The sequence below is a fragment of the Taudactylus pleione genome, unplaced genomic scaffold (genome assembly GCF_031769625.1).
Source record: "Taudactylus pleione unplaced genomic scaffold, aTauple2 ptg001050l, whole genome shotgun sequence".
NCBI classification, from domain to species: domain Eukaryota; kingdom Metazoa; phylum Chordata; class Amphibia; order Anura; family Myobatrachidae; genus Taudactylus; species Taudactylus pleione.
In genome coordinates this window covers 644240-661670 of record NW_028285451.1, presented here as the reverse complement: position 1 = coordinate 661670, position 17431 = coordinate 644240, and the positions used below count along the sequence as shown (strand labels likewise).

The 17431-nt window shown below is 48.8% G+C and overlaps 1 protein-coding gene across 1 annotated transcript in view; it reads left to right on the top strand.

Moving 5' to 3' along the window:
- The window catches only part of ARHGAP31 (Rho GTPase activating protein 31), a 165754-nt gene that overhangs the window by 116539 nt on the left and 31784 nt on the right, over positions 1 to 17431 (top strand). Inside the window, exon 4 of the mRNA XM_088461439.1 lies at positions 2246 to 2328. Within this exon, the coding sequence (XP_088317565.1) occupies positions 2246 to 2328 (83 nt within the window). The remainder of the gene's footprint in view (positions 1 to 2245; positions 2329 to 17431) is intronic.

Sequence of the window (17431 nt, the reverse complement as noted above, 5' to 3'; positions counted from 1 at the left end):
CCTGAAAACTCACCTCTTCAGGCAAGCTTATCAGATCCCAGAACCGCCCACACAACCTTCATAGTTTCCATATATAATTACATCCACTTTTACAGTCCACACATAACATCACACATCGTCTTTCTCTCACATCCTCATGACATTTGGCCGACATTCCTGTGTGACTGGATCATGCAGCCCACCAAGAAACTCTGCATTGTGGCTGGACCAAGATGCAATATATAGCACCTATCCTTGTGTATTACTGCCTATTTCCCTATAGATTGTAAGCTTGCGAGCAGGGCCTTCCTACCTATATATCTGTCTGTTATTACCCAGTTTTGTTCTATCAATGTTGACAATTGTAAAGCGCAACGGAATATGCTGCGCTATATAAGAAACTGTTAATAAATAAATAAATAAAATAAATATGTGATGACATCAGAACTCCCTGTCTATATGTGATGACATCAGAACTCCCTGTCTATATGTGATATCAGAACTCCCTGTCTATATGTGATGACATCAGAACTCCCTGTCTATATGTGATGACATCAGAACTCCCTGTCTACTGTATATGTGATGATATCAGAACTCCCTGTCTGTAAGTGATGTCATCAGAACGCACTGCCTACGTGATGACATCAGAAGTCCCTGTGTACAAGTGATAACATCAGAACTCACTGTTTATTAGTTGACATCAGAACTCGGTGTCTGTAAATGATGACATCACAATTTCCTATTTATAGGCGATGACTTCAGAACTCTCTGTCAGATATCATTATTTAGAACTGATTGCTGCTTTAAACTTAGCGGCAACCTCGCGGAAATCCCACCAGTTCCTTCATCTCGGAATCTATCACATAACCACTCGAGTGTGGTTGCAGCCTGGTGTTCCTCCATTTAAATTGTTCAAGGAAAATTATTATTTTATAGTTTTCGTATGGACTGGATGGAGTCCACAATGCCCGGGGAGGCCCGGGGTATATAATTCTTTCAGATGTGGGAAAGCTCCTTAGGCACTTCATACAACAACAAAATCCCAATTATTTCATTGTTTTCACTCCATATCTTGGCAAGAGGTGATAAATATACAGTGGCGTAAGTTCATCCCAGAGACTCGGAGGCAAGTTATAATTTGGTGCCCCCCCTCATCACAGTCACTGACACTGTAATGTAGCAATTCGCATGCAGACGGTATAGATAGACGAAGGCAGCAGCTGATGGTCTGACCTGGAGCTCTGCTCTACTGTATGGTGGCTTCTCAGGTGCCGGGAAGGGGTGCCATGTATTGGGCGGGCCGTGACGGTACACTCCGGGTACATAGTTACAGCCCTAAGTGGGGTAAATATATTGCGCAGGGGCGTTTCCAGAGAGGAGGGAGCCCGTGTGCAGTCTCCGACACGGGCCCCCTCCTCTCCGCCTGGCGGCCGGCAGCGCACTGAGCTGTGCGCGGCCAGTGCCGGAAGTTAAAGACTCTGGGCACTAGAGTGTGCCCAGAGTCTGTATTGTATGCACAGGTCACCGGGAGAATGGCCGCGGCGGCCACTTTCCCTGTACTGCACATGCGCAAACGACGGGAAAATGGCCGCCGCCGCCATTTTCCAGTCGTTTTACAGCGCCGGACGCCAGCGCCGATGTGGGACTCCGGAGAGGTAAGTATTATTATGGGTGCAGGGTGTGCGGTGCGGGGCCCCCCTGGACCCAGGGGCCCGTGTTCCCCGCAAACCCTGCACCCATTATAGATACGCCCCTGATGTTGCGGACAATGCAGGAGGTGCCCTTTTCAGAGCTGGAGCACGGCGGCAGGCGCCTCCATTGTCTCCCATAGTTCTGCCCCTGTAAATATAGATAATCACCCATCAATTCTCTTTTAGGGAGGTGGGGGGACAGCATTGTGCAAATGTTCTCTTGATGTCAATGAGGCACTTTTTGATATTAGGTTACAATGAATGTTTATTATGTATTACTTGTGTGACTCTGCAACCTTAATATTTCACCTTATGCCTTTGGCTGACATTTGGCTCCAGTCTGTTGAATGTTAGACCCTGCTGCTACTGTTTGCTGACACAAATTCGGATGTATTGCCCACTTCCGTGTGACTGATGTTAGGACTTGTTATGTACGGTTGACACCTGCTTCAGACCCCATACCAATATATATATATATATATATATATATATATATATACTATTTAGGTTTATTAGATCTTAAATCAGTAATAGGACAAATTACTGAGTGATGTATTATTTTCTGTATTCCTCAGGATTCTGTATCATGCTCCGTGGAGGAAGACCAATTATCCCAAATCCAGAATGTCATCGCAGAACTGCCACCATCGCACTACAGGTGAGGGACCAAGGGTTCTCTGACAGGATACATGAATGTGGGGGATTCGGGTGCTGCATTTGGAGGTGGGGGAATGTTGAAGCTAGGCGGTGAGGTGGTTGCTGGGAGTTAGGGGATGCAGGAAGAGGAGATGTGGGAATGTGGGGCTGTAGTAAGGGAAATGTAGGTGCCCAAGGATGGAGGTAGGTGCTGGGGAGTGGCGGTTGGGGGTGTGGGTGCTAGCAGGCAAAAGTGGATGTGATGCTTGTGGTTGGTGCTGGAGAAGGGAAATGGGGAATGTAGGAGCTGGGTGGGTGGAGGTGAGATATGGATGCTGGAGAATTGGGGTAGGTGGGTGCTGAAAAGTGGAGGATGGGTTATGTGGGTGCTAGAGGTGTGAAGGTTGCAGTAGGTGGGTGTTGTACGGGTAGAGATTAGGGTAGGTGGGTGGTGGAGGTTGGGATTGGTGGGTGCTGGAGGGGTGGAGGTTGAGGTAGGTGGGTACTGGAGGTTGTGGTATGTAGGTGCTGGAGGGCTGGAGGTTGAGCTAGGTGGGTACTGGAGTGGCTGAAGTTGGGGTAGGTGTGTGCTGAATGGTGGAGGTTGGGGTAAGTGGGTGCTAGAGAGTTGGAGGTTGAGGTAGGTGGGTGCTAGAGAGGTGAAGATTGATGTAGGTGGGTTCTGGAGCGGTGGTGCCAGAGAGGTGGAGGATGAGGTTGGTGAGTGCTGGAGGAGCGGAAATTGGGGTAAGTGGGTGCTAGAGGGTTGGAGGTTGAGCTAGGTGGGTGTTGGAGGGGCAGAGATTAGAGTGTGTCCTAGATGGATAGAGGTTGGGGTAGGTTGGTGCTGGATGGGGTAGGTGGGTGCTGGATGGGTGGAGGTTGAGTAGATGGGTGCTAGAGGGGTGGAGGTGGTTGCTGAGGGTAATTTCTGTACACTAGTTCCCATAGAACTGATAGAGAGCAATGTAATGAATCTTGGCTTAACTTACAACATGGCAGCCCCCAGTCTGATGCACTTTATATAGCCATAAGATACAGTAGCTGTAGGCATTATTACAGCCCGGCATATACCAGTCTCCCTGATTCCTGACATCCCAGCTGTGTGACTGTTACCGTTTGTCAGACTTGTAACATTCTGTCTGGCAGATCCCAGTAACCATTTCTGCAAAGTGCAAACATACAATGTAACCGAGTGTCCAGTCTGCTAATGTCTGTGTGCATTTTTACTCTGTAAACCTGTTTTTGTGGTTCCTCTGTACATATAGACTAATGATGTAATACAATGCCTCCCAAATGCTCCCCAGGCTCCTGGTCACCTTGGCTTGTAGGCCCATAATACAGTGTCCCTACGTCCTCGTGGTGTAAATTGACGTCAGTTATACGTTCTTATCCCTCTGGACCGATCTGCACTCTGAGAACTCATCAGGATTATTTAGAAAGATTTTTTAAACTTGGTAAATGATGACGTGTGAGCATAGCGCCCCTAGTACTTACTCTGGGCCTGATTCAGACCCGCTCGCGAGCGCTGAGTGCTCGCAAGCAGGTCGATGTTGGCCCAGTGCGCATGCGCACGACGGAACTGGCTCCGTTGTGCGCATGCGTGAGATTCGGATAGCGACGGGCAAGCCGGCGCTCCGGGTCTCGCACCAAAAGGGACGTGCTGTCGATGGTGAGTGACAGCACGCCCCCTTTGGTGGGCATGCCGGGGGCGTGGCTGCCCAGACGGAGGCGCTCCCATGGGAACGCCTACCGTCTGGGGCCAGCCCCATTGACATCACTAGTGATATCAGTGGGAGTCCTTTCGGCTCTGATAGAGCCGAAAGCACTCCAGGGCTTGCGGCAACGAGACCCTACCACAAGGGTTTCTTCGCAAGCCCGGTGGTCGCGATGGTCTTGACCATCGCAACCATCTTCCTGGCCGCTCGCTATAGCTGTGGGTGGTCACCCACAGCTATACGAGCGGCCAGGAGGCCGCTCTAAAAATTAAGAAGGACGGCCCTGATTCAGAGCGAGCGCTCTGTCAGAGCGTCCAGCTCTGAATCAGGGCCACTGTCCCTTCTATGTAATGTAACGTTACACTGTAAGAATTGTATTTATACTGTCGGCGTCTAGAGAAAACATCTTAAACTTTTTTTTTTTTTGTAGAAATAAGATTCACTCTCACTTCATCCACTATAGTGACGTCATCTGGGGGCCTGTTTATCAGGGGTTTTTTATTCATAAAAATATGAGGAAAATGCAGTTTTAGCATAATTTTATGTTTCCCCGCTATGTACTAACCGAAATCTCCTGCAAAAGGCTAATTACCGCTGCAGATCGCAGACCCCGTTATTATTATCAGTGAGGACTACGGTCTGACCCCTATGTACCAATGGCGAGGGAGGCCCAGAGTTATCAATGAGTGTTATTCTTCTTATCACTTGTTACTAATCTTATTCGGTGCTCCAACCAATCAGCTCCTAACTGTCATGTGTTTGAAAATGACAGGAGCTGATTGGTTGGAGCACCGTTTAAGATTAATAACGAGTGTTAACAAGAATATCACTCGTTGATAAATCTGGGCTTGAACCTCAGGTTAACACCCACAGCTCTAGCGACCGACATGGGTGATGGTCGCCATGGTCAAGACCATCACAACCATCGGGGCTTACGACCAGACCCTAAGGTTGGGTCTGGGCACTCATAAGCCCCAGGGAGCTTCCTGCTGGGGGAGCGTCAGTGGGGCCGCCCCCAAACGGCAAGCGTTCCGGCGGGAACGCCTCCGTTTGGGCAGGCACGCCCCCTGCCCGCCTCCCAAACGGGGCGAGCTGTCACTCACCATCGACAGCTTGCCCCGTCTGCTGCGAGACCCCTAGCGACGGAGCGTCAGTCGCTAGCCGGGTCTCGCGCATGCGCACAACGGAGCCTGCTCCGCAATGCGCGTTCCCAGTGGGGCAACATCGAGTCGGTTGCGATCGCTCAGCACTTGCGACTGACTCTGAATGACTCCCTCAGTGAGGGCCGGGGCTTGTAGGTCACTTGCCCCCTGCTGATGTAGCCCTTTAGTAGAGAAATTAGTAGGTTAAAGTCGGGCCCTTTCCAATCTCCCAAAAGGTTCCTAGTTGGCATGTCACTGTCTGCCACCAAGACGCCCACAAATCCAGAATAGTAACTTCCTTTTCCTCTCCTATTCTCTGGAGAAGAAACTCTTTATACTAGGGGTGAGCGGGTTCGGATTTCTGAAATCCGAACCCCCCCGAGCCCCCCCGATCCGAGTCCGATCCGAGTCAGGCTCGACTTTTCCCGCCTGACTCGGATCTGAAATCGAGGCAAAACGTCATCTTCCCGCCTTCCGAGTCTCGCGGGTTTTGGATCCTATATAAGGTACACACGTCGGCGCCATTTTCTCACTCGGCTGTGGACAGTGAAGAGGGAGGGTGGGAGTTAGGGCTGTGTAGTGTAGTGTAGTGTAGTGCTGCTGTTGTCCACTACTTCAAAGTCCATAGGGGCTGGCTGTGTTGTGCTGTGCTGCTGTTGTTAATAGGGGCTGTGTCCACTACTTCAAAGTCCATAGGGGCTGGCTGGACTGTGTTGTGCAGTCAGTTCTCCATAGGGGCTGTGTCCACTCCAAAGTCCTGTGCAGTGTCCCAGTCCTAAAGGAGTGCTGTAGTGTTGTCCAGGGGGTGCTCTGTCCATCAGGGGTGCTCCCCCCAAGTGCTAAAAAAATAATATATTTTCTGTGTTTGTGAATTGTGTGCGCAGTAGCCGCACGTGCATCAACAAAGTAGTGCCAAGCGTGCGCCTGTGTCATAAGTAAAGGGCCGGCTGGCTTGACCGTTAAGGGTGCTGTAACCCCCGAAAGTACACTCCAGTCCAAACCAAAAAAAAAATTATTTTCTGTGTTTGTGAATTGTGTGCGCAGTAGCCGCACGTGCATCAACAAAGTAGTGCCAAGCGTGCGCCTGTGTCATAAGTAAAGGGCCGGCTGGCTTGACCGTTAAGGGTGCTGTAACCCCCGAAAGTACACTCCAGTCCAAACCAAAAAAAAAATTATTTTCTGTGTTTGTGAATTGTGTGCGCAGTAGCCGCACGTGCATCAACAAAGTAGTGCCAAGCGTGCGCCTGTGTCATAAGTAAAGGGCCGGCTGGCTTGACCGTTAAGGGTGCTGTAACCCCCGAAAGTACACTCCAGTCCAAACCAAAAAAAATATTATTTTCTGTGTTTGTGAATTGTGTGCGCAGTAGTCGCACGTGCATCAACAAAGTAGTGCCAAGCGTGCGCCTGTGTCATAAGTAAAGGGCCGGCTGGCTTGACCGTTAAGGGTGCTGTAACCCCCGAAAGTACACTCCAGTCCAAACAAAAAAAAAATTATTTTCTGTGTTTGTGAATTGTGTGCGCAGTAGCCGCACGTGCATCAACAAAGTAGTGCCAAGCGTGCGCCTGTGTCATAAGTAAAGGGCCGGCTGGCTTGACCGTTAAGGGTGCTGTACCCCCCGAAAGTACACTCCAGTCCAAACCAAAAAAAATATTATTTTCTGTGTTTGTGAATTGTGTGCGCAGTAGTCGCACGTGCATCAACAAAGTAGTGCCAAGCGTGCGCCTGTGTCATAAGTAAAGGGCCGGCTGGCTTGACCGTTAAGGGTGCTGTAACCCCCGAAAGTACACTCCAGTCCAAACCAAAAAAAAAATTATTTTCTGTGTTTGTGAATTGTGTGCGCAGTAGCCGCACGTGCATCAACAAAGTAGTGCCAAGCGTGCGCCTGTGTCATAAGTAAAGGGCCGGCTGGCTTGACCGTTAAGGGTGCTGTAACCCCCGAAAGTACACTCCAGTCCAAACCAAAAAAAATATTGATTTTCTGTGTTTGTGAATTGTGTGCGCAGTAGTCGCACGTGCATCAACAAAGTAGTGCCAAGCGTGCGCCTGTGTCATAAGTAAAGGGCCGGCTGGCTTGACCGTTAAAGGGTGCTGTAACCCCCAAGTACACTCCAGTCCAAACCAAAAAAAAAATTATTTTCTGTGTTTGTGAATTGTGTGCGCAGTAGCCGCACGTGCATCAACAAAGTAGTGCCAAGCGTGCGCCTGTGTCATAAGTAAAGGGCCGGCTGGCTTGACCGTTAAGGGTGCTGTAACCCCCGAAAGTACACTCCAGTCCAAACCAAAAAAAAAATTATTTTCTGTGTTTGTGAATTGTGTGCGCAGTAGCCGCACGTGCATCAACAAAGTAGTGCCAAGCGTGCGCCTGTGTCATAAGTAAAGGGCCGGCTGGCTTGACCGTTAAAGGGTGCTGTAACCCCGAAAGTACACTCCAGTCCAAACCAAAAAAAAAATTATTTTCTGTGTTTGTGAATTGTGTGCGCAGTAGCCGCACGTGCATCAACAAAGTAGTGCCAAGCGTGCGCCTGTGTCATAAGTAAAGGGCCGGCTGGCTTGACCGTTAAAGGGTGCTGTAACCCCCAAGTACACTCCAGTCCAAACCAAAAAAAAAATTATTTTCTGTGTTTGTGAATTGTGTGCGCAGTAGCCGCACGTGCATCAACAAAGTAGTGCCAAGCGTGCGCCTGTGTCATAAGTAAAGGGCCGGCTGGCTTGACCGTTAAGGGTGCTGTAACCCCCGAAAGTACACTCCAGTCCAAACCAAAAAAAAAATTATTTTCTGTGTTTGTGAATTGTGTGCGCAGTAGCCGCACGTGCATCAACAAAGTAGTGCCAAGCGTGCGCCTGTGTCATAAGTAAAGGGCCGGCTGGCTTGACCGTTAAAGGGTGCTGTAACCCCCGAAAGTACACTCCAGTCCAAACCAAAAAAAAAATTATTTTCTGTGTTTGTGAATTGTGTGCGCAGTAGCCGCACGTGCATCAACAAAGTAGTGCCAAGCGTGCGCCTGTGTCATAAGTAAAGGGCCGGCTGGCTTGACCGTTAAAGGGTGCTGTAACCCACAAAGTACACTCCAGTCCGAACCAAAAAAAATTTATTTTCTGTGTTTAGCCGCACGTATATATCAAATCGATATAACATAAATGGAGGACCAAACTTTCTCCGATAAAAATAAAATAGAGAAAGATCAAGAACCACTTCCTCCTAGTGCTGAAGCTGCTGCCACTAGTCATGACATAGACGATAACATGCCATCAACGTCGTCTGCCAAGGCCGATGCCCAATGTCATAGTAGAGGGCACATACAATCCCAAATGGCAAAGTTCAGGAAAATGACCTTGAAAAAGACATTTAAATCAGCTGAAGAGAAACGTAAACTTGCCAATATGCCATTTACGACACGGAGTGGCAAGGAACGGCTAAGGTCGATCCCTAGTATGTTCATGACTAGTGGTTCAGCTTCACATGACGATGGAAGCACTCCTCCACTAAAAAAATCAAAGAGTTAAGCTGGCAAAAGCACAGCGAAGAACTGTGCTTTCTAAGAAGATATCACAAATCCCCAAAGAGAGTCCAAGTGTGGTGGTGGTTGCGATGCCTGACCTTCCCAGCACTGGACGGGAAGAGGTGGCTCTTTCCACCATTTGCACGCCCCCTGCAAGTGCTGAAAGGAGCACCCACAGTCCACTTGCTGATATGCAAATTGAAGATGTCACTGTTGAAGTACAACAGGATGAGGATACTGGTGTAGCTGGCGCTGAGGAGGAAGTTGGCGAGGAGGATTCTGATGGTGATGTGGTTTGTTTAAATCAGGCTCCGGGGGAGACAGTTGTTGTCCGTGGGATGAAAAAGCCCATCACGGTCATGCCTGGGCAGAAGACCAAACATTCCACCTCTTTGGTCTGGCAATATTTCTATCCAAATCCGGACAACAACTGTCTTGCCATATGTACCATATGTAAAGGTGAAATAAGTAGGGGTAGGGACGTCAACCACCTAGGAACATCCTCCCTTATACGGCACCTGCAGCGCGTTCATAAAAAGTTACTGTCAAGTTCAGAACTTTGGCTCAGACCGTAAGCAGTCCAGGGACACCTAAATCCCGTTGTCCTGTTGTATCCAAGCGCCTGCAAACCACACCGTCAACTCCCTCCTCGTCAATTTCCTCCTTAGTCAGGATCGGAAGTAGTCCTGCAGGCCATATCACTGGCATGACTGACTCTCCTATCCGGGATTCCTCCGGAGGATCCTGCATTGCTACGCCTACTGCTGCCGCTGCTGCTGTTGCTGCTGCTGCTGGGAGTCGTTCATTTCATCATCCCAGAGAGGAAGTAGGAACACCACTACTTTTACTAAACAATTGACCCTCCAACAGTCCTTAGCGAGGAGGATGAAGTACGACAGCAGTCATCCTGAAGCAAAACGTATAACTGAGGCCTTGACTGCTATGTTGGTGTTAGACGTGCGTCCGGTATCCGCCATTAGTGCAGTGGGATTTAGACAATTGATGGAGGTAGTGTGTCCCCGGTTCCAAATCCCGTCTAGATTCCACTTCACTAGGCAGGCGATACCGAGACTGTACAGAAACGTCAGAAAAAGTGTCCTCAGTGTCCTGAAAAATGCCGTTGTACACAATGTCCACTTAACCACGGACATGTGGACAAGTGGAACAGGGCAGACTAAGGACTATATGACTGTGACAGCCCACTGGGTAGATGTATCACCTTACGCAGCAACAGCAGCAGCGTCACCAGTAGCAGCATCTCAGAAACGCCAGCTCGTTACAAGGCAGGCTACGCTGTGTATCACCGGTTTCAGTAAGAGGCACACCGCCGACAACCTCTTAGAGAAACTGAGGGAAATCATCGCCCAGTGGCTTACCCCACTTAGACTCTCCTGGGGATTTGTGATATCTGACAACGCCACCAATATTGTGCGGGCATTACATCTGGGCAAATTCCAGCACGTCCCATGTTTTGCTCACACAATAAACTTGGTGGTGCAGAATTTTCTGAAAAGCGACAGGGGCGTGCAGGAGACGCTTTGGGTGGCCCGAAAAATTTCTGGCCACTTTCGCCATTCAGCGACTGCGTGCCGAAGACTGGAGCGCCAGCAAACACTCTTGAACCTGCCCCGCCATCACCTGAAGCAAGAGGTTGTGACGCGGTGGAACTCAACCCTCTATATGCTTCAGAGGATGGAGGAGCAGCAAAAGGCCATACAAGCCTATACATCCACCTATGACATAGGCAAAGGAGGGGGTATGCACCTGACTCAAGCGCAGTGGAGAATGATTTCCGTGTTGTGCAAGGTTCTTCAGCCCTTCGAACTTGCCACACGTGAAGTCAGTTCAGACACTGCCAGCTTGAGTCAGGTCATTCCCCTCATCAGGCTTTTGCAGAAGCAGCTGGAGAAAGTGAAGGAGGAGCTAAGACGGAGCGATTCCGCTCGGCATGTGGGACTTGTGGATGAAGCCCTTCATTCGCTTTGCCAGGATTCCAGGGTGGTCAATCTGTTGAAATCAGACCACTACATTTTGGCCACCGTGCTCGATCCTAGGTTTAAAGCCTATGTGGTGTCTCTCTTTCCGGCCGACACAAGCCTGCAGAGGTGCAAAGACCTGCTGGTGAACACACTGTCAGCTGAAGCGGAACGTGACACGTCAACGGCTCCTTCTTCATTTTCTCCCGCAACTGGGGCTGCCAGGAAAAAACTTAGGTATCCTAAGCAACCCGCTGGCGGTGATGCAGGGCAGGCAGGACCAAGTTTGGACATCTGGTCCGGACTGAAGGACCTGGCAACAATTTCTGACATGTCTACTGTCACTGCATATGATACTGTCACCATTGACAGAATGGTGGAGGATTACATCGGTGACAGCATCCAAGTAGGCATGTCAGACAGTCCATACCTGTACTGGCAGGAAAAAGAGGCAATTTGGAGGCCCCTGTACAAACTGGCTCTATTTTACCTGAGTTGCCCCCCCTCCAGTGTGTACTCCGAAAGAGTGTTTAGTGCAGCCGGGAACCTTGTCAGCGAAAGGCGTAGGAGGTTGCTTCCACAGAATGTGGAGAAGATGATGTTCATCAAAATGAATTATCAGCTCTTCCAGGGAGACCAGCCTCCAGAAGGTACAGAGGGACCTGTGGTGGTGGATTCAAGTGGGGACGAGTTAATACTTTGTGAGGATGAGGATGTACACACTGAAGAGGGTGAGGAATCGGTGGATGAGGAGGATGAGGATGACATCTTGCCTCCGTAGAGCCAGTTTGTGCAGGGACACATTAATTGCCAGCTTGTTTTGTGGGGGCCCAAACGAACCAATCATTTCAGCCACAGTTGTGTGGCAGACCCTGGCGCTGAAATGATTGATTTGTTAAAGTGTGCATGTCCTGTTTATACAACATAAGGGTGGGTGGGAGGGCCCAAGGACAATTCCATCTTGCACCTCTTTTTTTCTTTGCATTATGTACAGTTTGGGGCCTAGTTTTTCTAACTGCCATCCTGCCTGCCACTGCAGTGTCACTCCTAGATGGGTCACGTGTTTGTGCCGCCCACTCGTGTCGCTTAGCATAGTCATCCAGCTACCTCGGTGCAACCTTTTGGACATAAAAACACTATTGTGAGGTGTGAGGTGTTCAGAATAGACTGGAAATGAGTGGAAATTAAGGTTATTGAGGTTAATAATAGCATAGGAGCAGAAAAACCTACAAATTCTGTGATTTTAGCTGTTTTTATGCTTTTTTTCAAAAAAATACAGATCCAAAACACAAAACCCAGAACCCAAAACACGGAAGGGTGGTTTTGGCAAAACCAATCCAGATCCAAAACACGAAGAAAGATCCAGATCCAAAACCAAAACACAAAACACGAAAAGTGGCCGGTGCACACCCCTACTTTATACCAAGTTCTGAATTTGCTGATTAAGGACAGATTTCCCACACTTGAGACTATAGTGTATCTGGGACAGATCCCATCTGCTCTGTGGGAGACAGTGACGGGCGCAATGGATGTCACACACTTTTCATGAGTGGGAGACCTGTTAGTGGCTTCCGTTTCCAGCACAATACAGCGAGATTCTGTGTTCTGCAATATAAATGCTCCCACACAGAAGATTACAGTAAAAATAACAATTATTACCTAGGCAGAGGAAAGACTCGGATCCTGTCGTCTTAGCAACACAAATAAGCAAAAGCACAAAATATATTTAATCTTAGTGGCAAACATCTGGCGTGCCCACTCTCGCCACACGCGGTCATCTGCGCTGCTAAAATCACTCTCCAAAGGACCGTTCCTCATATAGTTTTACTAAAGAAAATTACACTTGGTGGTATAAGTGATTACGGGTCAGACTTTGTCTTTCATGACAATATAAATGGGTGTTTTTTTGGACATTTATATATAAAGACAACATCAATATGGCACAAACCTGTACATGTGTTTTAGTAACTTTCTATGCTCGTTAAATTGGACCTTATGGTTTGAAAGTCCTTTCAGTAGCGCTATTCCTACAACACTCCCATAAGGCAGATCTCTTGAGCGTCGCGGACCAAAAAACAACCATTTTGTGCAAAGAGAGTTCGGTCCAAAATCTGTCCCGACTTGGCCAGAGAGAAGCAGAAACGCGTAAATTCGTAGTCTGCTAAACTCGCTATTTGCGGTCATATAACCGTCTCAGGATTAGGGGCAATATGTGTAGTACTGCATAACAGCGTACAGATGTGTCCTCCTGCTTTATCGTTACTGCAGTCACGCCAAACAGCCCCTCTCGGCGACCCAGGTCCTTTGCGACTCTGCTAGCGCAGGGTGATTTTTTTTTGTGTGTGACTTTTCTTTGCCAAAAATTCATCTTAGATGCAATGCAGTGTGATTAGGATGCACCAGGAGACTGCACTGATTCATTTGAGATATATATATATATACGAAGTGGTACAATGCAGCGGCCGCAGTCTTTTGCCACAGCCAGTTCAGTTGTGCTTCAGACTCAGAGCCTGATTCAGAGCCGGACGCTATTTGCGGACGGTCGTTCAGGAAAAGGGGTGGCTATTCAAATGAACCGTTCGCTCTTTGCGGTCTGTTGACGCCTCCATGTCTGAACGAGCGAACAAAACTTGCGGTCGTTTTTTGGATAACTACGCCCCCTGGCCGCTTGCATCCTACGTCATGTCCGCTATTTATTAGATTAATCGAGTACATCGACCAGCGTATGAGCTGCTCGCTATTCTTGTGGTTGGTTTTTCCTACCACAATCTTGCGAGCAGTTCTGACTATAAAATAACCCAGTGACATGGTCAATGACGCTGCTGTATTAATTATGCACACCCTTAAAACGCCCGTTTTGACCTTTAAGCGCGCCTGCGTTCTGATCTCCACTCCCCGTTTTCAAGCACCTTCCCCTGTTACCACCCACATACGCCTCCTCCTGTCACTCAAAATAGCAGGCATTCGCTATTTAGCGAACAAACGATTTTCGGCCGCACTGACTGGTTCGCGCATGCGTATTAAAATCCGTACGCATGCGCAGTTGGGCAAACAACGCTCGGAACGAACGAGCGGCCGCTTACGAGTGGCTCTGAATCAGGCCCTCAGTCGCAGACAAGTGTCGCATATCAAATGAATCATCGCAGTCTCCTGATGCGTCCTAGTACATTTTCTACAAAACAGACTCCTGGCGCTAGCAGAATTGCGCGGGACCAGGCATCTCGCGCCATGAGGCATACCACTCTGAATCAGGCCCATATTTACTAAATATCGGGTGTCAAACTGGATAATTTTGAATTCCTTATCGCCACTATTCGCGGCACTAATGAATTCCAATTTCCCCACGTCTACATAAAAATCACCTGCAGGGACATTGGCTCTGAAAGGAGCCTGTCCCTGCGATGTTTAAAGAAGTAAAATGATCAGAAAAGCGATCACTTCCCTTCTACTGCGCGCCAGCAGACCATGCATGTGCGGCGGTCAGCAGACCACGCATGTGCGGCGGCCAGCAGAACATGCATGTGCGCGACCATTGGATATTTTTGCAAAACAGTAGACCATAGGCTACTATAGGGTGACTATTTAGCAAAATAGAATGGGATCGACCCCACTTCTAGGTGTGTTCGAATCTGCGGCCTAAGGAGAAAGGGTCTCCTAACAAGACCCTAAGATAGTCTGTAAAAGGAAAAGTACTCTACGGCGCTGATAGGAACACTTAGAAAATGTATTTAGAAATGCACTTCAGATGGGGTCTATGACACTGTAATTCTGTGTGGGGTAATACCCCTGGTTCCCATGAATGTGATTCATCTATGAGAAATGTGTCTGTGACACTGCGATACTCAGTAGGAAAAATACCTTACTCACATATAGGCCCTCATTCAGACCCACTCGCGAGCGGCTGTCCGCTCGCAAGTGGGTCGATGGTCTGCACTACGCATGCGCACGACGGAGTGAGCTCCGTCGTGCGCATGCGCGAGACGCGACGAGCGAAGGACTTTCCTTCGCTCGTAATGTCTCATCAAAGGGGCCGTGCTGTCGATGTTGACTGACAGCACGCCCCCTTTGGTGGGCGTGCCGGGGGCATGCCTGCCAGACGGAGGCGTTCCCAAGGCCTACCGTCTGAAGCCGGCCCCACTGACATCACTAGTGATGTCAGTGGGAGTGATTTTGGCTCTGATAGTGCCAAAATCACTCCTGGCCTTGCGGTTGAAAAACTGAACCGCAGACTTTTGCTCGCAGTGGCGATGGTCACGATGGTCAAGACCATCGCGACCATCATCCTGCGCGCTCGTATATGCTGTGGGTGGTGACCCACAGCTATACGAGCGTCCAGGAGGACGCTCCATATTAATGGAGGTGGGCCCTGATTCAGAGCGAGCGCTCTGGTCAGAGCGTCCGGCTCTGAATCAGGGCCATAGTGAGCTATATAAACCAAACTGCGGGTGAAAGTTGAAACAACAGTTTATTTATACATAGAGCTCGATCCTAATAGGACCGAAGGGTTAGGGTCGCCTTTATAACAGCGCAAAATTCACTCCTCTTGTGGTCCTCCCGGACTCGCACGTTTTTGCTCGCAGCCATATGAGTCCGGCGATAACGTAAGTGCGGTATACAGCCACACTGACTGGCGCCTAATTGGATCGAGCCCATAGAGTCAGGCTTTTTTTTAAAATAGTTAGCAAATTGTTCTGGAGATAAGTGTACACATATTACAATATACGCGTTTCTCGCTATGTCAGACAATACATTGCATCTAAACAGGTATAAGAGAAACACAAAACAATAAAATGGAAATATCTGAAATATCAGATAGTGAAAGAAAAAAAATGCACAAAATAAAGCATAACATCCAAATCGCAGTAAGAAGTCTCGCTAAAATCTCACTACGCGTTTCACGGCGCCAGTCCGCTTCTTCCGGTAGTGAAAGAGGGAATGCATCTGGAAATTATGTTATCCCATCGGAAGACATCTGATGCGAACCCTCCTTCATACATTCTGGGGATACTTAATATTTGCTAGTACCCCCTGAAAACAGGTATTTTCCGGCAATATACCACAAATATTATTTAGTTAATAGGCCCCTTTGTATACGTTCATACGGTATTATTGACACTCCGTTCGCATTCTGGGCCTGATTCAGCTTTGGGAATAGAGGGCCTGATTCAGACCCGGTCGCAAGGCTGCGTTCGCACGCAGGCGTCCGCAGTCAAAGTATGCAAATCCTGCGATCGCTAGCAAGACGTTAGCACGCCCACTATGTCTTGCCATGCGATGGCGGTATGAAATTAGACGCCCACCAGCCTGACACAAGACGCCCACTTTCCCTTAGTAACATACGTCATCTCCAGGAAGTGTATGAAACAGTCGGTAACATCGGCTGACATCGGACCCATACGCTGCACTTGTGTCTGACCATACCCTACCGAAAGCACTGCGAGTGCTGCTGTATGTAATTCAGCCATGTGACGTGTATGCTGACGCTGCATCTTTATTATGTACGCCCCTGAAATGGCGTTCAGATGCACAGACACGCCTGCGTTCGCACCACAACACCCCCCCCATTACCATCGACCACCCCCTGTCACCACCCACAAATGGCACTCCTGTCACTCATGCTTGCGGAGCGTCTGTGTACTGGCTGCGAACGCTTCCCGATCACAGTGACTGGTTCGCGCACACGACCTACATCTTGTACACATGCGCGGTTTGCAAACATCGATAGGCTGCGTGCAAATGCAGCCTTGAGACCGGGTCTGAATTGGGCCCAGAGTACGATAGAGAAGGTAACTATGCATCTTGGTAACACCATGTTGCACGGCAGATGGAGCAGATTTAAAATGTGCAGAGATTTAGATTTGGGAGGGAGGTGTCCAAACATGAAATCTAAAATGCAGTGTAAAGAATAAAGCTGTGCAGTATTTATGGGCTACATGCAAAAGCAGCCAGTATTTACCCTGCATGCAAATAAAATATAAGTATTTGCACCCCTTGCATTGCTACATGGTTTCTCCAGTTTGACAGTTCCCGGCAATATCGTACTCTGGCCCTGATCCAGAGTCGGACACTCAGACAGAGCGCTCGCTCTGAATCAGGGCGTCTTTTTTTTTTTATGGAGCGCCCTCCTGGCCGCTCGCATTGCTGTGGGTTCCAACCCACAGCTAATGCGAGCGGCCATGATGATGGTCGCGATGGTCAAGACCATCGCGACCATTGGGCTTGCGACGAGACCCTTGTGGTAGGGTCTCGTGGCCGCAAGCCCCAGAGAGCTTTCGGCTCAAACAGAGCCGTAAGCTCTCCCGCTGACATCACTTGTGATGTGTTCACTATACATGACTACAGTATTCACCTATCTATAGTGTGACGTGACATACGTGACTAATCCGTGTGACGAGCTCAGACCATCTGCACCGTATATAGCTTCTGGGATTCTGGATTCTCCTATGAAGAAGAATTTACGGCATTTTTTAACCATCAAGATAAATATTTATGTGTGTTTAGAATTAGCTCCGGATCCAGAACCTGCAGACACCAGACTGTATCACGGAGAACAAGTCATTCTGGACAGCTCAGTTTACAACCCTGTGTAGCAGAGAGGTGATTTATATACAACAAGTGGGGTGTTACCAGCTTTCCTAGTGGCTGGGTCCCTAAGTGTCCACAGACCTGCTCATGAGAATCCGCCTGTATTTATGCTACGGGGCCGCGGTATGGGCTGGAATAAAATCCTTACATGGTTACAGTCAGCTGACATGAATCTCTGAGCTGTCGACTGGAATGTAACAGGG